The 16,621-nt window shown below is 44.5% G+C and overlaps 1 protein-coding gene across 2 annotated transcripts; it reads left to right on the top strand.

The window, feature by feature from the left end:
* Window positions 1–294: 294 nt before the first annotated feature.
* On the top strand, window positions 295–10,560 carry LOC139415760 (butyrophilin subfamily 1 member A1-like). Of its 2 annotated transcripts, XM_071163841.1 has the most exons (7): window positions 295–469; window positions 4,916–5,263; window positions 5,707–5,751; window positions 7,869–8,147; window positions 8,332–8,457; window positions 8,687–8,707; window positions 8,843–10,560. In XM_071163841.1, the coding sequence occupies exons 1-7, from the start codon at window positions 397–399 to the stop codon at window positions 8,878–8,880; spliced, it is 930 nt and encodes a 309-aa protein (XP_071019942.1). In that variant the 5' UTR covers window positions 295–396; the 3' UTR covers window positions 8,881–10,560. The 2 variants fall into 2 exon arrangements, with proteins under 2 accessions (XP_071019942.1, XP_071019943.1); XM_071163842.1 differs by lacking the exon at window positions 5,707–5,751.
* The last annotated feature ends 6,061 nt before the right edge of the window (window positions 10,561–16,621 follow it).

Consider the following 16,621-nt stretch of genomic DNA (forward strand, 5'->3'; position numbering starts at 1 on the left):
CAGTGGTGATGTCCCATCCTTTCAGGGTGATGGCAATGAGGTAGGAATACATTCATTTAATTAGTGGAGTAGGGGGGGGGGGGTGTTAATTTTATTTTATATAATTTTGAAATTAATGACTATAGTGTTAGATGGTAGGGTATTTATTCAGTACATTTTTTTTTAAAGGGAGTTTTTTTAAAGGGAGTACTCCAGGCTAGTAGGTGGTGGTAATGCAACAAATTGGATGCCAACCGCCGTTAAACCTCATAGAAGAAGAAGAAGAAGAAGACCAGTGCTGGGAACGTCATTTCAGGAGGAGGAAGTACACTGCTGGGAACGTCATTTCAGGAAGAAGTACAGTGTGAAACTAACTTCACTAGTAATAACGGCATCAAACGTAACATTGCTTGTAAAATGTATATATTTTCTCGTTATGGTTTGCATTTCTGCTGGTTGTGCTTCTGCTGTCTTTCAACAACAACCGAAGGTGGGTTTCTCACAACAGCGCTTAGCTACCTAGCTAGCTGGTAAAACAATGGAAGCTGGCTAGCAAAGATACATCCTAAAGTGAAATAATGTTGTTATTCACAATACGATGTGAAGTTCTGTGGTGTTATTCTCAACTTGCTATCATCTTAGATCATCCAGATGCAGGTTTACGTAGCTAGTTAGCGTTAACGTTAGCAAATAATGTTGACATTATGGTCAATTGTAGCTCCCTAGTGGTGCAGAGGTCTGCATTTCATTACGTCGCTACAGACCCTGGTTCGATTCCAGGCCGTATCACAACCGGCTGTGATTGGGAGTCCCATAGGGTGGCGCACAATTGGCCCAGCGTCGCCTGGGTTTGGCCCGTGTAGGCTGTCCTTGTAAATAAGAATTTGTTCTTAACTGACTTGACCTCGTTAAATAAAGGTTTCAGTGACACAGTAGCCAGTTAGCTGTGCAGATCCTATTATCATTCTAGGACACCTGCTGTTAATTTCATGTTGTTCAGTGATCCCGTTTCATTGATCAAGGAACGTGAAGTACAATGTATCAAGTGTATGAGTGTGTCCTCATTGCACGTCTGTTATTTGCTGTCCCACCTCAAATTATGAGCTAGTGGACTGAGACAAGATGTGGGGGTGAAATGGGTGTTGTCAGAGGACTGAGACAAGATGGGGGGGGGGGGGGGTGACATAGGTGGTGACATGACAGTGTGTTGTCAGAGGACTGAGACAAGATGGGGGGGGGGGGGGTGAAATAGGTGTTATCAGAGGACTGAGACAAGATGGTGAAGGAAATGGAAGTCACAGGGTACATCCCACATAGCAGCCTATACCCTATAAAGGACACTACTGTTGACCAGGAGCCTGATCAGCAGAGGTTCACTATGTAGTTGACAGGGTGCGATGTGGGACACAGCCACATGGTTCTCTCATGCCCTGTGTTCTCTCATGCCCAGTGTTCTCTCATGCCCTGTGTTCTCTCATGCCCTGTGTTCTCTCATGCCCTGTGTTCTCTCATGCCCTGTGTTCTCTCATGCCCAGTGTTCTCTCATGCCCAGTGTTCTCTCATGACCAGTGTTCTCTCATGCCCTGTGTTCTCTCATGACCAGTGTTCTCTCATGCCCTGTGTTCTCTCATGCCCTGTGTTCTCTCATGCCCTGTGTTCTCTCATGCCCTGTGTTCTCTCATGCCCTGTGTTCTCTCTTGACCTGTGTTCTCTCTTGACCTGTGTTCTCTCATGCCCTGTGTTCTCTCATGCCCTGTGTTCTCTCATGCCCTGTGTTCTCTCATGCCCTGTGTTCTCTCATGCCCTGTGTTCTCTCATGACCTGTGTTCTCTCTTGACCTGTGTTCTCTCTTGACCTGTGTTCTCTCATGCCCTGTGTTCTCTCATGCCCTGTGTTCTCTCATGCCCTGTGTTCTCTCATGACCTGTGTTCTCTCTTGACCTGTGTTCTCTCTTGACCTGTGTTCTCTCATGCCCTGTGTTCTCTCATGCCCTGTGTTCTCTCATGCCCTGTGTTCTCTCATGCCCTGTGTTCTCTCATGACCTGTGTTCTCTCTTGACCTGTGTTCTCTCATGCCCTGTGTTCTCTCATGCCCTGTGTTCTCTCATGCCCTGTGTTCTCTCATGCCCTGTGTTCTCTCATGCCCTGTGTTCTCTCATGCCCTGTGTTCTCTCATGCCCTGTACACGGTAGTGTCTATACATTAGACCGCTGTATCTCTGATCAGCAGTATTTGTCACATGCTCCGTATACAACAGGTGTAGTAGACCACTGTCCCGGGCGGCAAAGACGTGGATGTTGATTTAAGGCAGCCCCCAGCACCTCTCTGATTCAGAGGAGTTAAATGTGGAAGACACATGTCAGTTGAATGCATTCAGTTGTACTACTGACTAGTATCCACCTTTCCCTTACGGTGAAATGCTTACTTACAAGTCCTTAACCAAAAATGCAGTTCAATAAATAGTTAAGAAAAAATGTACTAAATTAACTAAAGTACATTTCTTTATAAAGTAACACAATAACAAGGCTTTATACAGGGGGTGCAGAGTGAATATGTGGGAGTACAGGGTAATTGTAGGAATATGGTGAGTAGCAGTGGCCACACCAGGTGGTGATGTACTAGGTCGTAACACTGCCCTCTGTAGCACCTTACGGTCAGAGGCCAATCAGCTGCCATACCAGGTGGTGATGTACTAGGTCGTAACACTGCCCTCTGTAGCACCTTACGGTCAGAGGCCAATCAGCTGCCATACCAGGTGGTGATGTACTAGGTCGTAACACTGCCCTCTGTAGCACCTTACGGTCAGAGGCCAATCAGCTGCCATACCAGGCGGTGATGTACTAGGTCGTAACACTGCCCTCTGTAGCACCTTACGGTCAGAGGCCAATCAGCTGCCATACCAGGTGGTGATGTACTAGGTCGTAACACTGCCCTCTGTAGCACCTTACGGTCAGAGGCCAATCAGCTGCCATACCAGGTGGTGATGTACTAGGTCGTAACACTGCCCTCTGTAGCACCTTACGGTCAGAGGCCAATCAGCTGCCATACCAGGCGGTGATGTACTAGGTCGTAACACTGCCCTCTGTAGCACCTTACGGTCAGAGGCCAATCAGCTGCCACACCAGGTGGTGATGTACTAGGTCGTAACACTGCCCTCTGTAGCACCTTACGGTCAGAGGCCAATCAGCTGCCACACCAGGTGGTGATGTACTAGGTCGTAACACTGCCCTCTGTAGCACCTTACGGTCAGAGGCCAATCAGCTGCCATACCAGGTGGTGATGTACTAGGTCGTAACACTGCCCTCTGTAGCACCTTACGGTCAGAGGCCAATCAGCTGCCACACCAGGTGGTGATGTACTAGGTCGTAACACTGCCCTCTGTAGCACCTTACGGTCAGAGGCCAATCAGCTGCCATACCAGGGTGTTGAGGGTGTTGTAGGTGTCATGGAGGGCAGGTAGTTTGCCCCCACACCACCCTCTGGAGAGCCTTGCGGTTGAGGGTGGTGTAGGTGTCATGGAGGGCAGGTAGTTTGCCCCCGGTGATGCGTTGTGCAGACCTCACCACCCTCTGGAGAGCCTTGCGGTTGAGGGTGGTGTAGGTGTCATGGAGGGCAGGTAGTTTGCCCCCACACCACCCTCTGGAGAGCCCTTCGGTTGAGGGAGGTGCAGTAGCCTTACCAGGCTGTGATACAGCCCACAGGGTCTGTCCCGACACTTGTGCTAGCGAACATGCAACATTGTATAACTATTCTGGGCCCTCAGTTTCCCGCGCCAGTGAGCTCGGGACAGCTATTTGTTATGGACTCCTCGTGTTATTGTCATCTTCAGTCTGCTACTTCCTGATGTGGCAGAATCTGAGAGAGCCAGTAGGGGGATGGTCAGATTTTTTTTATTTTTTATCTCAAGTAATTTGTCTTATTTCATCAAACAGCATAATACAAGCATATAGTTGGTTTTATTAAAACACACAGGGTTTGTCTATATATGGAAAACATTTTAGAGAACAGTTGACTTTCGGGTTTTATTTGACATTTATTTAACTAGAACACGTTCTTATTTACAATGACAGCCTAGGAACAGTGGGCTAACTGGTCTAGGAACAGTGGGTTAACTGGTCTAGGAACAGTGGGTTAACTGGTGACCTGCCGCCCCTCCAACCACTAGGCTACCTGCCTCCTCTACACTCTAACCACTAGGCTACCTGCCTCCTCTACACTCTAACCACTAGGCTACCTGCCTCCTCTACACTCTAACCACTAGGCTACCTGCCTCCTCTACACTCTAACCACTAGGCTACCTGCCTCCTCTACACTCTAACCACTAGGCTACCTGCCGTTAATGCCGTAACTAGTATGTTTTCAGTGGATTTCAAGCTTTAGCTGTCACCCTGATATTTCCTGTGTCCCGGCGTTGTGCTGCCGGCTTGCCGGTCATGCCCCATTTCCATTTGAGTATACTGCTGTATCAGGGTGAAATCCAGATGGTTACGAAAAAAACCGTTTATAAATATGTTTGGTAGAAAAACAGTTGGAAACGTTAACGCCGGCGACCATCTGGGAAGCAAACTCATATCGGCAATTGAATACAAAAGTGGTGCACATGATTTCACTTATTTTGTGTATTATTTTGAGTTCCCAATTGTCTTGAATGCAGCAGTAGGCCTATACGTGTCACTGACATCCAGATGGTGAATAATGTGGTTATTTCTCCCATCAATATAAACCACTTATTGTTTTTATAATTCACTATCGCCCAGCTGTTGAATCTGTTCTGATTTGGTGTTCATTCTCCTGTTGGGTAAAGTTACGTGAGTCTGTTCACGACAAATACAAAATAGGCTACTAAGTACTAAACTCTACCCTGTTACTAAACTTATTTTTTGATTAGTTAACAACATTTAGTCTTAAAGATATTCACTCTGATTTTGTTTTTTCAGGCCAGGTTCAGGTTGTTGCTCCAATGTCCAGGGTTCATGCCGTAGCGGGTGGTGATGTCATCCTTCCCTGTTACCTGAACCCCACTATGAATGCTGCGAACCACACAGTGGAGTGGCTCAGACCAGACTTGAAGCCAAAAGAGGCACATTGTTACCGCGACCATCGTGACTCTGAAGAGGACCAGAATCCATCCTACAGGGGAAGAACGTCACTGTTCAAAGAAGAACTGAAGAACAGCAACGTCTCCTTAAAGCTGACCAGAGTTACTCTCTCTGATGCTGGAAGCTACACCTGCTTCATTCCAACAGTGAGCAGGACTCAGAGACCTGTCGTTCAACTCCTGGTCGGTGAGTCATGTAAATACTAGTGTAGTATATATACAGTGGGGCAAAAAAGTATTTAGTCATCCACCAATTGTGCAAGTTCTCCCACTTAAAAAGATGAGAGAGGCCTGTAATTTTCATCATAGGTACACTTCGTCTATGACAGACAAAATGAGGAAAAAAAATCCAGAAAATCACATTGTAGGATTTTTAATGAATTTATTTGCAAATTATGGTGGAAAATAAGTATGTATACTATATATACACACAACTCCTGGTCGGTGAGTCATGTAAATACTAGTGTAGTTTATATACACATCAGATGTTATTTTCTGTCAAGTACAATGTCTGATCCTTATTTATATAAATTATCAAAATGTTGCCTTTTCCTTTGTGCTTTGTGTTATTATGTCATCAGCACATTTTTCATTGAGATTATCACAATGTCATTCATCTATTTTTCATAGATGACAAAAAATATTCATCTCCCCCAAGACAACCATCACAATCAAGTGAGTTTCCAAAAAGCAACAATAATAACACCCAGTGGACCATTAATACCTCTAGCGTCTCAACTGGCCAATTGCCTGGGGAAATGCAGAGCGCCAGATTCAAATAAAATTCTAACTTTCATTAAATCACACATGTAAGATACTCAATTAAAGCTACACTCGTTGTGAATCCAACCAACATGTCAGAGTTTAAAAAATGCTTTTCGGCGAAAGCATAAGAAGCTATTATCTGATAGCATGCACTCATCTGAACCAGTAGTAAACAAAAGAGCTAGCGTAGCAGGCGCTACACAAAACGCTGAAATAAAATATAAAACATGCATTACCTTTGACGAGCTTCTTTTTTGGCACTCCAATATGTCCCATAAACATCACAATTGGTCCTTTTGTTCGATTAATTCCGTCCATGTATACCCAAAATGTCCATTTATAAAGCGCGTTTGATCCGGAAAAAAACAGCTTTCCAAAACACAACGTCACTACAAAACATTTCAAAAGTTGCCTATAAACTTTAACAAAATATTTCAAACTACTTTTGTAATACAACGTTCGGTATTTTTAAACGTTAATAATCGATCACATTGTAGACGGGGGAATCTGTATTCAATACAGCAAGTAAACAAAACATGCTCCTTTTTTCGTCTTGCATAACTCTCAACAGTGTAACCTTGTTCCAGGATGTGCTTCTTCTTCATTGCACAGATGATTAACTTCAACCAAATTCCAAAGACTGGAGACATCCAGTGGAAGTCGTAGGAACTGTAAAATGGTCGCTATCAAATATCCCTTGGCAAAGACACCTGAGGGAACGGTCAAAGGCACAAAAAAAAAAATCGGAACAGTTACTCCTCTGGGTTTTGCCTGCTACATAAGTTCTGTTATAGTCACAGACATGATTGAAACAGTTTTAGAAACTTCAGTGTTTTCTATCCACACCTGCTAATCATACGCATATAATATATTCCTGGCATGAGTAGCAGTAAGTTGAAATTGTGCACGCTATTTATCCAACAGTGAAAATGCTGCCCCCTATCCCTAACAGGTTTCATTCCAGTGTCTGATTTAAAAAATGCTTTACAGCAAAAGCTCCACAAACAATTATGTTAGGTCACCACCAACTCACAGAAAAACCCAGCCATTTTTCCAGCCAAAGAGAGGAGTCACAAAAAGCACAAATAGAGAGAATTGTTATCACTAACCTTTGATGGTCTTCATCAGATTACACTCATAGGACTTCATGTTACACAATACATGTTTTGTTCGGTTAAGTTCATATTTATATCCAAAAATCTTATTTTACATTGGCGTGTTATGTTCAGTAGTTCCAAAACATGCAATGTTTTTGCAGAGAGCCATATCAATTTACAGAAATACTCATTTACAAATGTTGATGAAAATACATGTGTTATACATTAAATGTGGACCATTAAGAAACAGTGATATTAACTAACACCCAGTGGACCAATAAGAAACAGTAATATTAACACCCAGTGGACCAATAAGAAACAGTAATATTAACTAACACCCAGTGGACCAATAAGAAACAGTAATTTTAACTAACACCCAGTGGACCAATAAGAAACAGTAATATTAACTAACACCCTGTTTCTTATTGGTCCACTGGGTGTTAGTTAATATTACTGTTTCTTATTGGTCCACTGGGTGTTAGTTAATATTACTGTTTCTTCGTTTGGGAAACGGCAGAACGTGTAGGCTCGTTCAGGGCGCATTCACAGCCATATAAGGAGACAATGGAAAACAGCGCCTCAAAAATTTTGCTCATTTCCTGTTTGAAGTTTCATCTTGGTTTCGCCTGTAGCATCAGTTCTGTGGCACTCACAGATAATATCTTTGCAGTTTTGGAAACGTCAGTGTTTTCTTTCCAAAGCTGTCAATTATATGCGTAGTCGAGCATCTTTTCGTGCCAAAATATCTTGTTTAAAACGGGAACGTTTTTTCATCCAAAAATGAAATCCTGCCCCTAGTGTTCCAAGAGGTTAATGGTCCACTGGGTGTTAAGAAAGAGTAATATTCTGAAGAGGGAAAATCCCATTTTAAGCAGTCCATTCATTTTCATAACAGGAATCTCACCCCTGTGTTAACTTTAATTTTTGCAGGCCCTGGATCTCAGCCAGTCCTCTCTATTGAAGGAACTAATGGTAGTGGGCTGGTCCTGAGGTGTGAGTCCGAAGGCTGGTACCCTGAACCTGAGCTGGAGTGGCTGGACAACAATGGAACCATCCTCCCTGCTGCTGGACCTACAGAGACCGAGACTGACACTGAGGGTTTCTTCACTGTGAGACGAAATGTCACCATACAGCAGACTGACAACAACTGGTTCACCTGTAGAGTTCAACAGCAGAACACCTTCAGAACGAAGCAGATTCGCATTCCTGGTGAGGGATCTGTTTTGTAAACATTTGAATTTACATTTGGAAGTTTTTGAAAATGTTTTATGAAATTATTATTTTGTTTGCACCACGCTGCCAATGTTATTTCGTAGATTAGCAATCTGGAGGTCCAAACCAGTCAATTGGTATGATAGTACGTAATGGGTTCGACATGGCTTCTGTGTTTCAGATGACATCTTTCCCAAGCCGTGCCAGTTCTACTGGACAGTTGGGCTTTGTCTGGCAGTGGCTGCAGTGGCCGCGGCAATGGGATATGTGGTCGGAAATCGACGTGGGAAACGTCAATGCGTGACAGGTGAGGCGTCTCTAACTGTCCCAATGCTTTCATCACAATATTGTGAGCTTTAGTTCAATCACTCCACCTTAATTACCTCTATTCTATTACAAACAGACTTGTAAAATCACTCCTCCCCGACTCCATAGCTTTTCATTGGTGGGACTGTCTACATTTAACTCAGGTGGGCTGTATATGTGTGTTTGCAAGGCTGAGGTCCCGGGTTCTTAATCTCTGTCTGTTCTTGTAGGTGAAACCGTCGATCTATCAGGTATGTGTGCGATGTGCCCAACATGTTGATAGTTCAAATATCAAAGTATTTAACATATTGATGTAGAAAGCTATGTACATTTTAAGTTTGCTCTAACTGGCCTTTTCTAAATCAACCTCTCATTCTAATATGCAGTGCCATTGAACGGGAACCCCTCAAGAGAGCTCAATTGAATGAGATGAGACTCGAGGCAGGAGAGACACTGATGCCAGCAGCTCTCCTGTTTCCGTCCCACTTCGCACCTTTTCCCAGGCGGACTTGAGATTCGAACCGGTGACCCGTCGAAGCACAGATCTGGGGGAGAAGGAGAACAAGGTTCTCTGCTCTGATGAAACCAAGATTGAACTCTTTGGCCTGAATGCCAAGCGTCACGTCTGGAGGAAACCTGGCACCATCCCTACTGTGAAGCATGGTGGTGGCAGCGTCATACTGTGGAGATGATTTCAGCGGCAGGGACTGGGAGACTAGTCAGGATCAAGGGAAAGATGAACGGCGCAAAGTACAGAGGTCTTTGATAAAACCTGCTCCAGAGCGCTCAGGACAACCATGTCGAAGTCATTACTAATTTGTGATGTCACTAAGGACAGTAGAACAACATAACTGTTTCTCTGAATGTGTATATTTCCCAGTGATTAGATTCACATCCAAATGTTGGAACGTATATCATTAAATAGGAAACTTATTTATGAGAGAATTGTTTTTCATATGAAGTCTGAACCAAGTCAGTGGCCCATGTGAGCACAGACGTTATGACGTTGGCCTGTTGGTGAGGTTTATGACCCCCATAAATACCCCCTTTTCTCTCTCTACTCTACAGAATGGACTCATGCAAAGCCCTTTGTTAACATAGGTTGGGGAACGGAACCATATTTCGGTAATCCAACCAGTTGAAAATATGCGTTGGTACTTAAAGAATATGATGTCAGATCAGTTGTTGTCTGAGATATTATTACTGATGACAGGACGACATAAACTGTGTCTTGGAAAGTCTACACATTCTAGTTATCAGATTCACATGGGATTGTTGTGCAATTTAAATGTTTAAATATGAAACTATTTGTGAAAAGATGAAATGTAATTTTAGATTACATTTATTTCTAAATGAGAGAATGGTTTCCATAGAGTAAAAACTCTGCTCACTCGGTGTCCCCGCCCAAGTGAACAGACATTGGTTGTAAACTATGAAACATGCCCCTCTCTCCCACAACTATATAAGCCCGTTGACAAAAATTTAACTTTGTGTTCCGAGGACGGGAGGACGACGGTTCCTGCGTTAAAAGGGCTAAGATAATAACCTAACGAAATTCCCATCGTGTTCAATGTGAAGGTGACGATCGACATGCAGAAAGGATGAATTTCGACTATACCAGCCAGAATATAGCATGAGCTTACAAGTATGGCAACTTGGTATGAACTTTGAACTCTTATTCACTCCAGAAGTGATACCTCCGAGCCGATGAGTTAGCAGCAGCCACTGTAAATGTGGGCTAGGAAAGGACAAACGACGTATCCAGTCTAACACACAACGACGATACTATAACGTGTCCAGTTTACCACCAGAGACATTCTTCAGAAGACAAGAGATCCCTGCTGGATCTCTTGCATTTATATTTCTTGCATTTTCCTTTTCCAAATTGGCGGTAATTTAGAATGCATAAGATTCTGTATTTCCGATAGCTTTCCCATTTGTTCTTCAGTCTTCCCGCGCTTTCATTCAAGCCCAACCCCCTTTCTTTGTGTTACCAGCCATTGTATCTGTTCCGTCCCCTAAGGACGTTTTCCTTTATGACATAATTACTAATCAAAGTATGATCCATTCTGTGTATATGTAATTCTTTGTGATTTAAAAAAAACATTTTTACATTTTATTGTTAGTAAATAAATAATTAAGCCAATTTGTATCTCGCTGATTCATCATTTATGCTAGGGTTTATGCAGATATCCAAGAGTTTTGCGACATTCAGAATGAGACTGAAGGTAAATAAGAATGAATTAATTGACTGTGACTGATGTAGATATAAATATCTTTAGAGTTTAGTCGGGTGATAACTTTTTAAATAACTTTTGTTCTTCCCTCTGAAGATGTTAGAAGGTATCAGAAGGCTCTACCCTGTGATGCTGCTACCTGAAGAACAACTTTCTGAATAACATGACCTCTCCTTTCACCACGACACACACCTCAACTTTCACGTACTGTGTGTGTGTCAGTTGTTTTGGTCTGCCCTACTCGTGTGTGTGTGTGTGTGTCAGTCAGTTGTTCTGGTCTGTCCTACTCAAGGTGTGTGTTGTGTGAAAGATATGTGTGTTCGCTGTTCTATGAAGTTGATGTGTTCCAGTGTTTCTTTTGGAAAATGTGTTAGTTGTTGGGGAAAAGTTAGTGAGGGTCCCCCCTTTTTTGCCGGGTTGCAGCCACCCCCCCTAAAAAAAGCTTGGTACTGAAAAGCTTGGTTATGGTGACTTTTTTTAAAAGGAAAAAACTCAAACCTAAAATATAATTTCCACCCCCAGAAATGAGCTCAGTAACGTATTGGTAAAGTAACTATAGTTACAGGATGTGCTGCAGAAAAACAGCAGAGTCCTTCTTTCTCAAATAAAAAAGTTTATCTTGACAAAATGAACAGAGGAACACTAATTTATATTCATCACCAAAGAAAGCAGTTGGAAATCTATTTCTAGGTTCTGACAGTTTTTCGTTGGAGAGCCACATGCAGGCGGCAAGATGCTCTCACTGCAGTCTGTTCCTCAAGTCTGTTTTGACCTGCAATAACAGAGATAATAAGAAGAAAGGAAAGGGATAAAGAGGATCTACTTTCACATTTAAATGTTCTTACTCGTTTCATTGCAGAGAAGTCCCTCACAATTAACGGAAGACACTGGTATAGTCAGTGTGATTGCTGCCAGCTGGCTAAGGCAGGGGTAGACTGCCCCCACTCATCAAACTGCAAGGCCAGCTTTGTCATTGCCATCAGCTAGTCCAACCCCTGAGATGCATGAAAAACTACAAGATGTCCAACATTAAAGAGTCAACAGAGTGATACTTCAACATGAAAAACTACAAGATCTCCAACATTAAAGAGTCAACAGAGTGGTACTTCAACAGGAAAAAGGGCAACACTGGCCTAAAATGTCCTCTTCAAAAAAATCGTATTCATGCCGTACCTTGAATGCTCCAACTAACACATGTTGCTTGTAAGATGGTCACTCTTGGAGAAAAGCAGCCTCTGCGCTTGAAGAACTGCCTGGAGAGGGTCAGGTTGAAGGTGTTTATCCTCTCACTAGAGAACGCAGCCTGAGGTCCCAACACACTGAAGGCCTGAGGTCCCAACACACTGAAGGCCTGAGGTCCCAACACACTGAAGGCCCCCAGCATCTCCAGGTGTTGGAACCTCCTGTCTAGGTTGTCCTGGAGGCCAGCAAGATATGGATCCATGAGCTAATTACAGCACAAAACAGAAAAAGTGATCAATAGCCGTTTGTTTTAGTTTATCCAACACACATGATGGAACATTGGTTTCATCACTGCATTTGAAAACACATGTTTTTACCTCCTCTTCTCCACCTGGCCTCTCCCTCTCCTCCTCCTCCTCCCTCTCTGAACCGAGCCCAGAACTGCTGCCTGGTTTTAGGCTTCTCCACCTGGCCTCTCCCTCTCCTCCTCCTCCTCCCTCTCTGAACCGAGCCCAGAACTGCTGCCTGGTCTTAGGCTTCTCCACCTGGCCTCTCCCTCTCCTCCTCCTCCTCCTTCCTCTCTGAACCGAGCCCAGAACTGCTGCCTGGTCTTAGGCTTCTCCACCTGGCCTCTCCCTCTCCTCCTCCTCCTCCTCGTCCTCCCTCTCCTCCTCCTCCCTCTCCTCTCATCCTCCTCGATGTTGAATGCTCCCAGACCCCTTGGGCAATCGAGGTCCTGGTGGAGTTGGCTCAGAAATAAACACATAACGCTGTAGACTAGGTATAGACTAAATATGCACAAACATGTTTAGCCTAATTAAAGGAAATTTGACTAACCATGTGGTGTATTATATAGCCACGGCTTCAGTCTGTCAATTTTAAGCCACTTTGGGCCCCATCCAGATTGCCGGTGGTGAGCACTTGGCCTTACTCCTCCTCCTCTCCTTTTATCTACTCTTCTTTCTTCTCCTTCTCTCAGCTCCCCTCTCTCCTCTGTTCCACTCTGCTCTCCTCTCCTCTGTTCCACTCCTCTCTCCTCTCCTCTGTTCTACTCTGCTCTCCTCTCCTCTGTTCCACTCTGCTCTCCTCTCCTCTGTTCTACTCTGCTCTCCTCTCCTCTGTTCCACTCTGCTCTCCTCTCTCCTCTCCTCTGTTCCACTCTGCTCTCCTCTCCTCTGTTCCACTCTGCTCTCCTCTCTCCTCTCCTCTGTTCCACTCCTCTGTTCCACTCTGCTCTCCTCTGTTCCACTCTGCTCTCCTCTCTCCTCTCCTCTGTTCCACTCTGCTCTCCTCTCCTCTGTTCCACTCTCCTCTGTTCCACTCTGCTCGCCTCTCCTCTGTTCCACTCTGCTCTCCTCTATCCTCTCCTCTGTTCCACTCTGCTCTCCTCTCCTCTGTTCCACTCTGTTCCACTCTGTTCTCCTCTCCTCTGTTCCACGCTGCTCTCCTCTGTTCCACTCTGCTCTCCTCTCTCCTCTCCTCTGTTCCACTCTGCTCTCCTTTCCTCTGTTCCACTCTGCTCTCCTCTCCTCTCTTCCACGCTGCTCTCCTCTGTTCCACTCTGCTCTCCTCTCTCCTCTCCTCTGTTCCACTCTGCTCTCCTCTCCTCTGTTCCACTCTGCTCTCCTCTCTCCTTTCCTCTGTTCCACTCTGCTCTCCTCTCCTCTGTTCCACGCTGCTCTCCTCTCTCCTCTCCTCTGTTCCACTCTGCTCTCCTCTCCTCTGTTCCACTCTGCTCTCCTCTCTCCTCTCCTCTGTTCCACTCTGCTCTCCTCTCCTCTGTTCCACTCTGCTCTCCTCTCTCCTCTCCTCTATTCCACTCTGCTCTCCTCTCCTCTGTTCCACTCTGCTCTCCTCTCCTCTGTTCCACTCTGCTCTCCTCTCCTCTGTTCCACTCTGCTCTCCTCTCCTCTGTTCCACTCTGCTCTCCTCTCTCCTCTCCTCTATTCCACTCTGCTCTCCTCTCCTCTGTTCCACTCTGCTCTCCTCTCCTCTGTTCCACTCTGCTCTCCTCTCTCCTCTCCTCTGTTCCACTCTGCTCTCCTCTCCTCTGTTCCACTCTGCTCTCCTCTCCTCTGTTCCACTCTGCTCTCCTCTGTTCCAATCTGCTCTCCTCTCCTCTGTTCCACTCTGCTCTCCTCTCTCCTCTCCTCTGTTCCACTCTGCTCTTCTCTCCTCTCCTCTGTTCCACTCTCCTGTTCCACTCTGCTCTCCACTCCTCTGTTCCACTCTGCTCTCCTCTCCTCTGTTCCACTCTAATCTCCTCTCTCCTCTCCTCTCCTCTGTTCCACTCTGCTCTCCTCTGTTCCACGCTGCTCTCCTCTGTTCCACTCTGCTCTCCTCTCTCCTCTCCTCTGTTCCACTCTGCTCTCCTCTCCTCTGTTCCACTCTGCTCTCCTCTCCTCTGTTCCACTCTGCTCTCCTCTCTCCTCTCCTCTGTTCCACTCTGCTCTCCTTTCCTCTGTTCCACTCTGCTCTCCTCTCTCCTCTCCTCTGTTCCACGCTGCTCTCCTCTGTTCCACTCTGCTCTCCTCTCTCCTCTCCTCTGTTCCACTCTGCTCTCCTCTCCTCTGTTCCACTCTGCTCTCCTCTGTCCTCTCCTCTGTTCCACTCTGCTCTCCTCTCCTCTGTTCCACTCTGCTCTCCTCTCTCCTCTCCTCTATTCCACTCTGCTCTCCTCTCCTCTGTTCCACTCTGCTCTCCTCTCCCCTGTTCCACTCTGCTCTCCTCTCCCCTGTTCCACTCTGCTCTCCTCTCCCCTGTTCCACTCTGCTCTCCTCTCCTCTGTTCCACTCTGCTCTCTGCTCTCCTCTCCTCTGTTCCACTCTGCTCTCTGCTCTCCTCTCCTCTGTTCCACTCTGCTCTCCTCTCCTCTGTTCCACTCTGCTCTCCTCTCCTCTGTTCCACTCTGCTCTCCTCTCCTCTGTTCCACTCTGCTCTCCTCTCCTCTGTTTCACTCTGCTCTCCTCTCTCATGTTCTCCTTCCGTCTCCCCTCATTGCTCTCTCCTCTCTTCTGCTCCTGTTCGATTAATTCCGTCAATATTTATCCAAAATGTCCAGAAAAACCCCGGTTCCAACTTGCTCAACGGGACTACAAAATATCTCAAAAGTTACCTGTAAACTTTGCCAAAACATTTCAAACTTGTAATACAACTTTATGTATTTTTTTTACATAAATAATCGCTAAAAATTGAAGACAGGATGATCTGTGTTCAATACAGGAAGAAAACAAACTGAAGCTAGCTTTCTGGTCACGCGCCTCTCTAACAGTACACTTCATGTGACCCTCGTTCAAGATGGCCGAACTTCTTCATTACACAAAGGAATAACCTCAACCAATTTCTAAAGACTGTTGCCATCCAGTGGAAGCGGAAGGAACTGCAAGAAGGTCCCTTCCTGTCATGAGTGGCCTGGTAATGAAACATCAGTAACTCAATGCTTTACTTTAGTCCAAACTGTTGGCAGTGTGTAGACTCAGAAGTGCTAAAAAGTCACTGCCGTATTGCACACCCTTGTTGCCCTTTCTTAAAACCGGTTAGGAAGGGCTTTGAGATTCACACACACTGTCTGTGGTTAAATTAGTAAAACACAATCTGACATCACCTTCCATGATAACTCTTTTATTCTACTGGCGACCTCTCGGAAGAGTTACAGATCATGGAGTTGTTGCCCTAACCCTTCCTAGAATCCCACACTCCCAATCTGGTAAAATTTGTATCGAAACAAAAAATGAAATCATCAATACATATATCACAATCCATTTGGAGTAACTGTCATCCCTCATTAACATATATATTTCCCTTCTATATGCAGACTGAACAAGTACGTCTGCATATTTACTTAAAGACCAGAACCAGGGAACTGGTAAATTACCCTTCTATGTGCAGACTGGTAAATTCCCTTTGTGATTCAAAAACAGCATGTTAATTCAAACATATTCCAATAACTAGTCAACTTAGATTACAACTCTTTATTATTTCCTAATGAAATAATAGAATGTCTAAGTAATGGCACGATTTGAATAGAGACTGGTGTTTTTCATTCATTTTATAATTTAATCCCACCTGTTCTGATCACTTTCCAATGAGATTGATCAGGTCTCATGGGAATGTCATCGACACCTAATAAAATATTTCCTCTCCCTCTTCTTTCCCTGACCTTCTGAAATAATTTAAATACCTTTCAAAAACATTTCCACCCAATTTGAAACTGAATTGTATTACTGGACACTGCTCCACATAATGGAAACGATGATAATACCTTAACTTCCTGCTCAAATTCCCTGGTGTTACCTAACTATAAAACCAAGCAACATTCATCAGAAACTGTCAAAGAATGTTTCTCATACCTCTACTTCAAATGTCCCACTACCTGCTTGCTTTCAACCGCAGCTAATCTTTTTTTTTACAATCTCAAGGTTTAATCCCTCTACTCATCCTTTAACCTTTTACGGATAGGGGAGACGCGAGCGTCTCAACTGGCCAATTGCTCGGTGAAATGCAGAGCGCCAGATTCAAATAAAATGCTATAAAATTCAAACTTTCATTAAATCACACATGTAAGATACCAAATTAAAGCTACACTCGTTGTGAATCCAGCCAACATGTCAGATTTTAAAAATGCTTTTCGACGAAAGCATATGAAGCTATTATCTGATAGCCTGCGCCATCTGCACTAGCAGTGAAACTTTAGAGCTGAAATAAAATATAAAACATGCATTACCTTTGACGAGCCTCTTTTGTTGG

This window comes from Oncorhynchus clarkii, chromosome 9 (assembly GCF_045791955.1).
Source record: "Oncorhynchus clarkii lewisi isolate Uvic-CL-2024 chromosome 9, UVic_Ocla_1.0, whole genome shotgun sequence".
NCBI lineage: Eukaryota > Metazoa > Chordata > Actinopteri > Salmoniformes > Salmonidae > Oncorhynchus > Oncorhynchus clarkii.

Bases quoted from the DNA above. Each gene is read 5' to 3' on its own strand.
- LOC139415760 (XM_071163841.1), top strand. From the start codon at position 397: ATGTATATATTTTCTCGTTATGGTTTGCATTTCTGCTGGTTGTGCTTC. The intron at 5,752-7,868 runs GTGAGTTTCCAA...TAATTTTTGCAG, and splicing joins AAGACAACCATCACAATCAA to GCCCTGGATCTCAGCCAGTC. The intron at 8,458-8,686 runs GTGAGGCGTCTC...CTGTTCTTGTAG, and splicing joins GAAACGTCAATGCGTGACAG to GTGAAACCGTCGATCTATCA.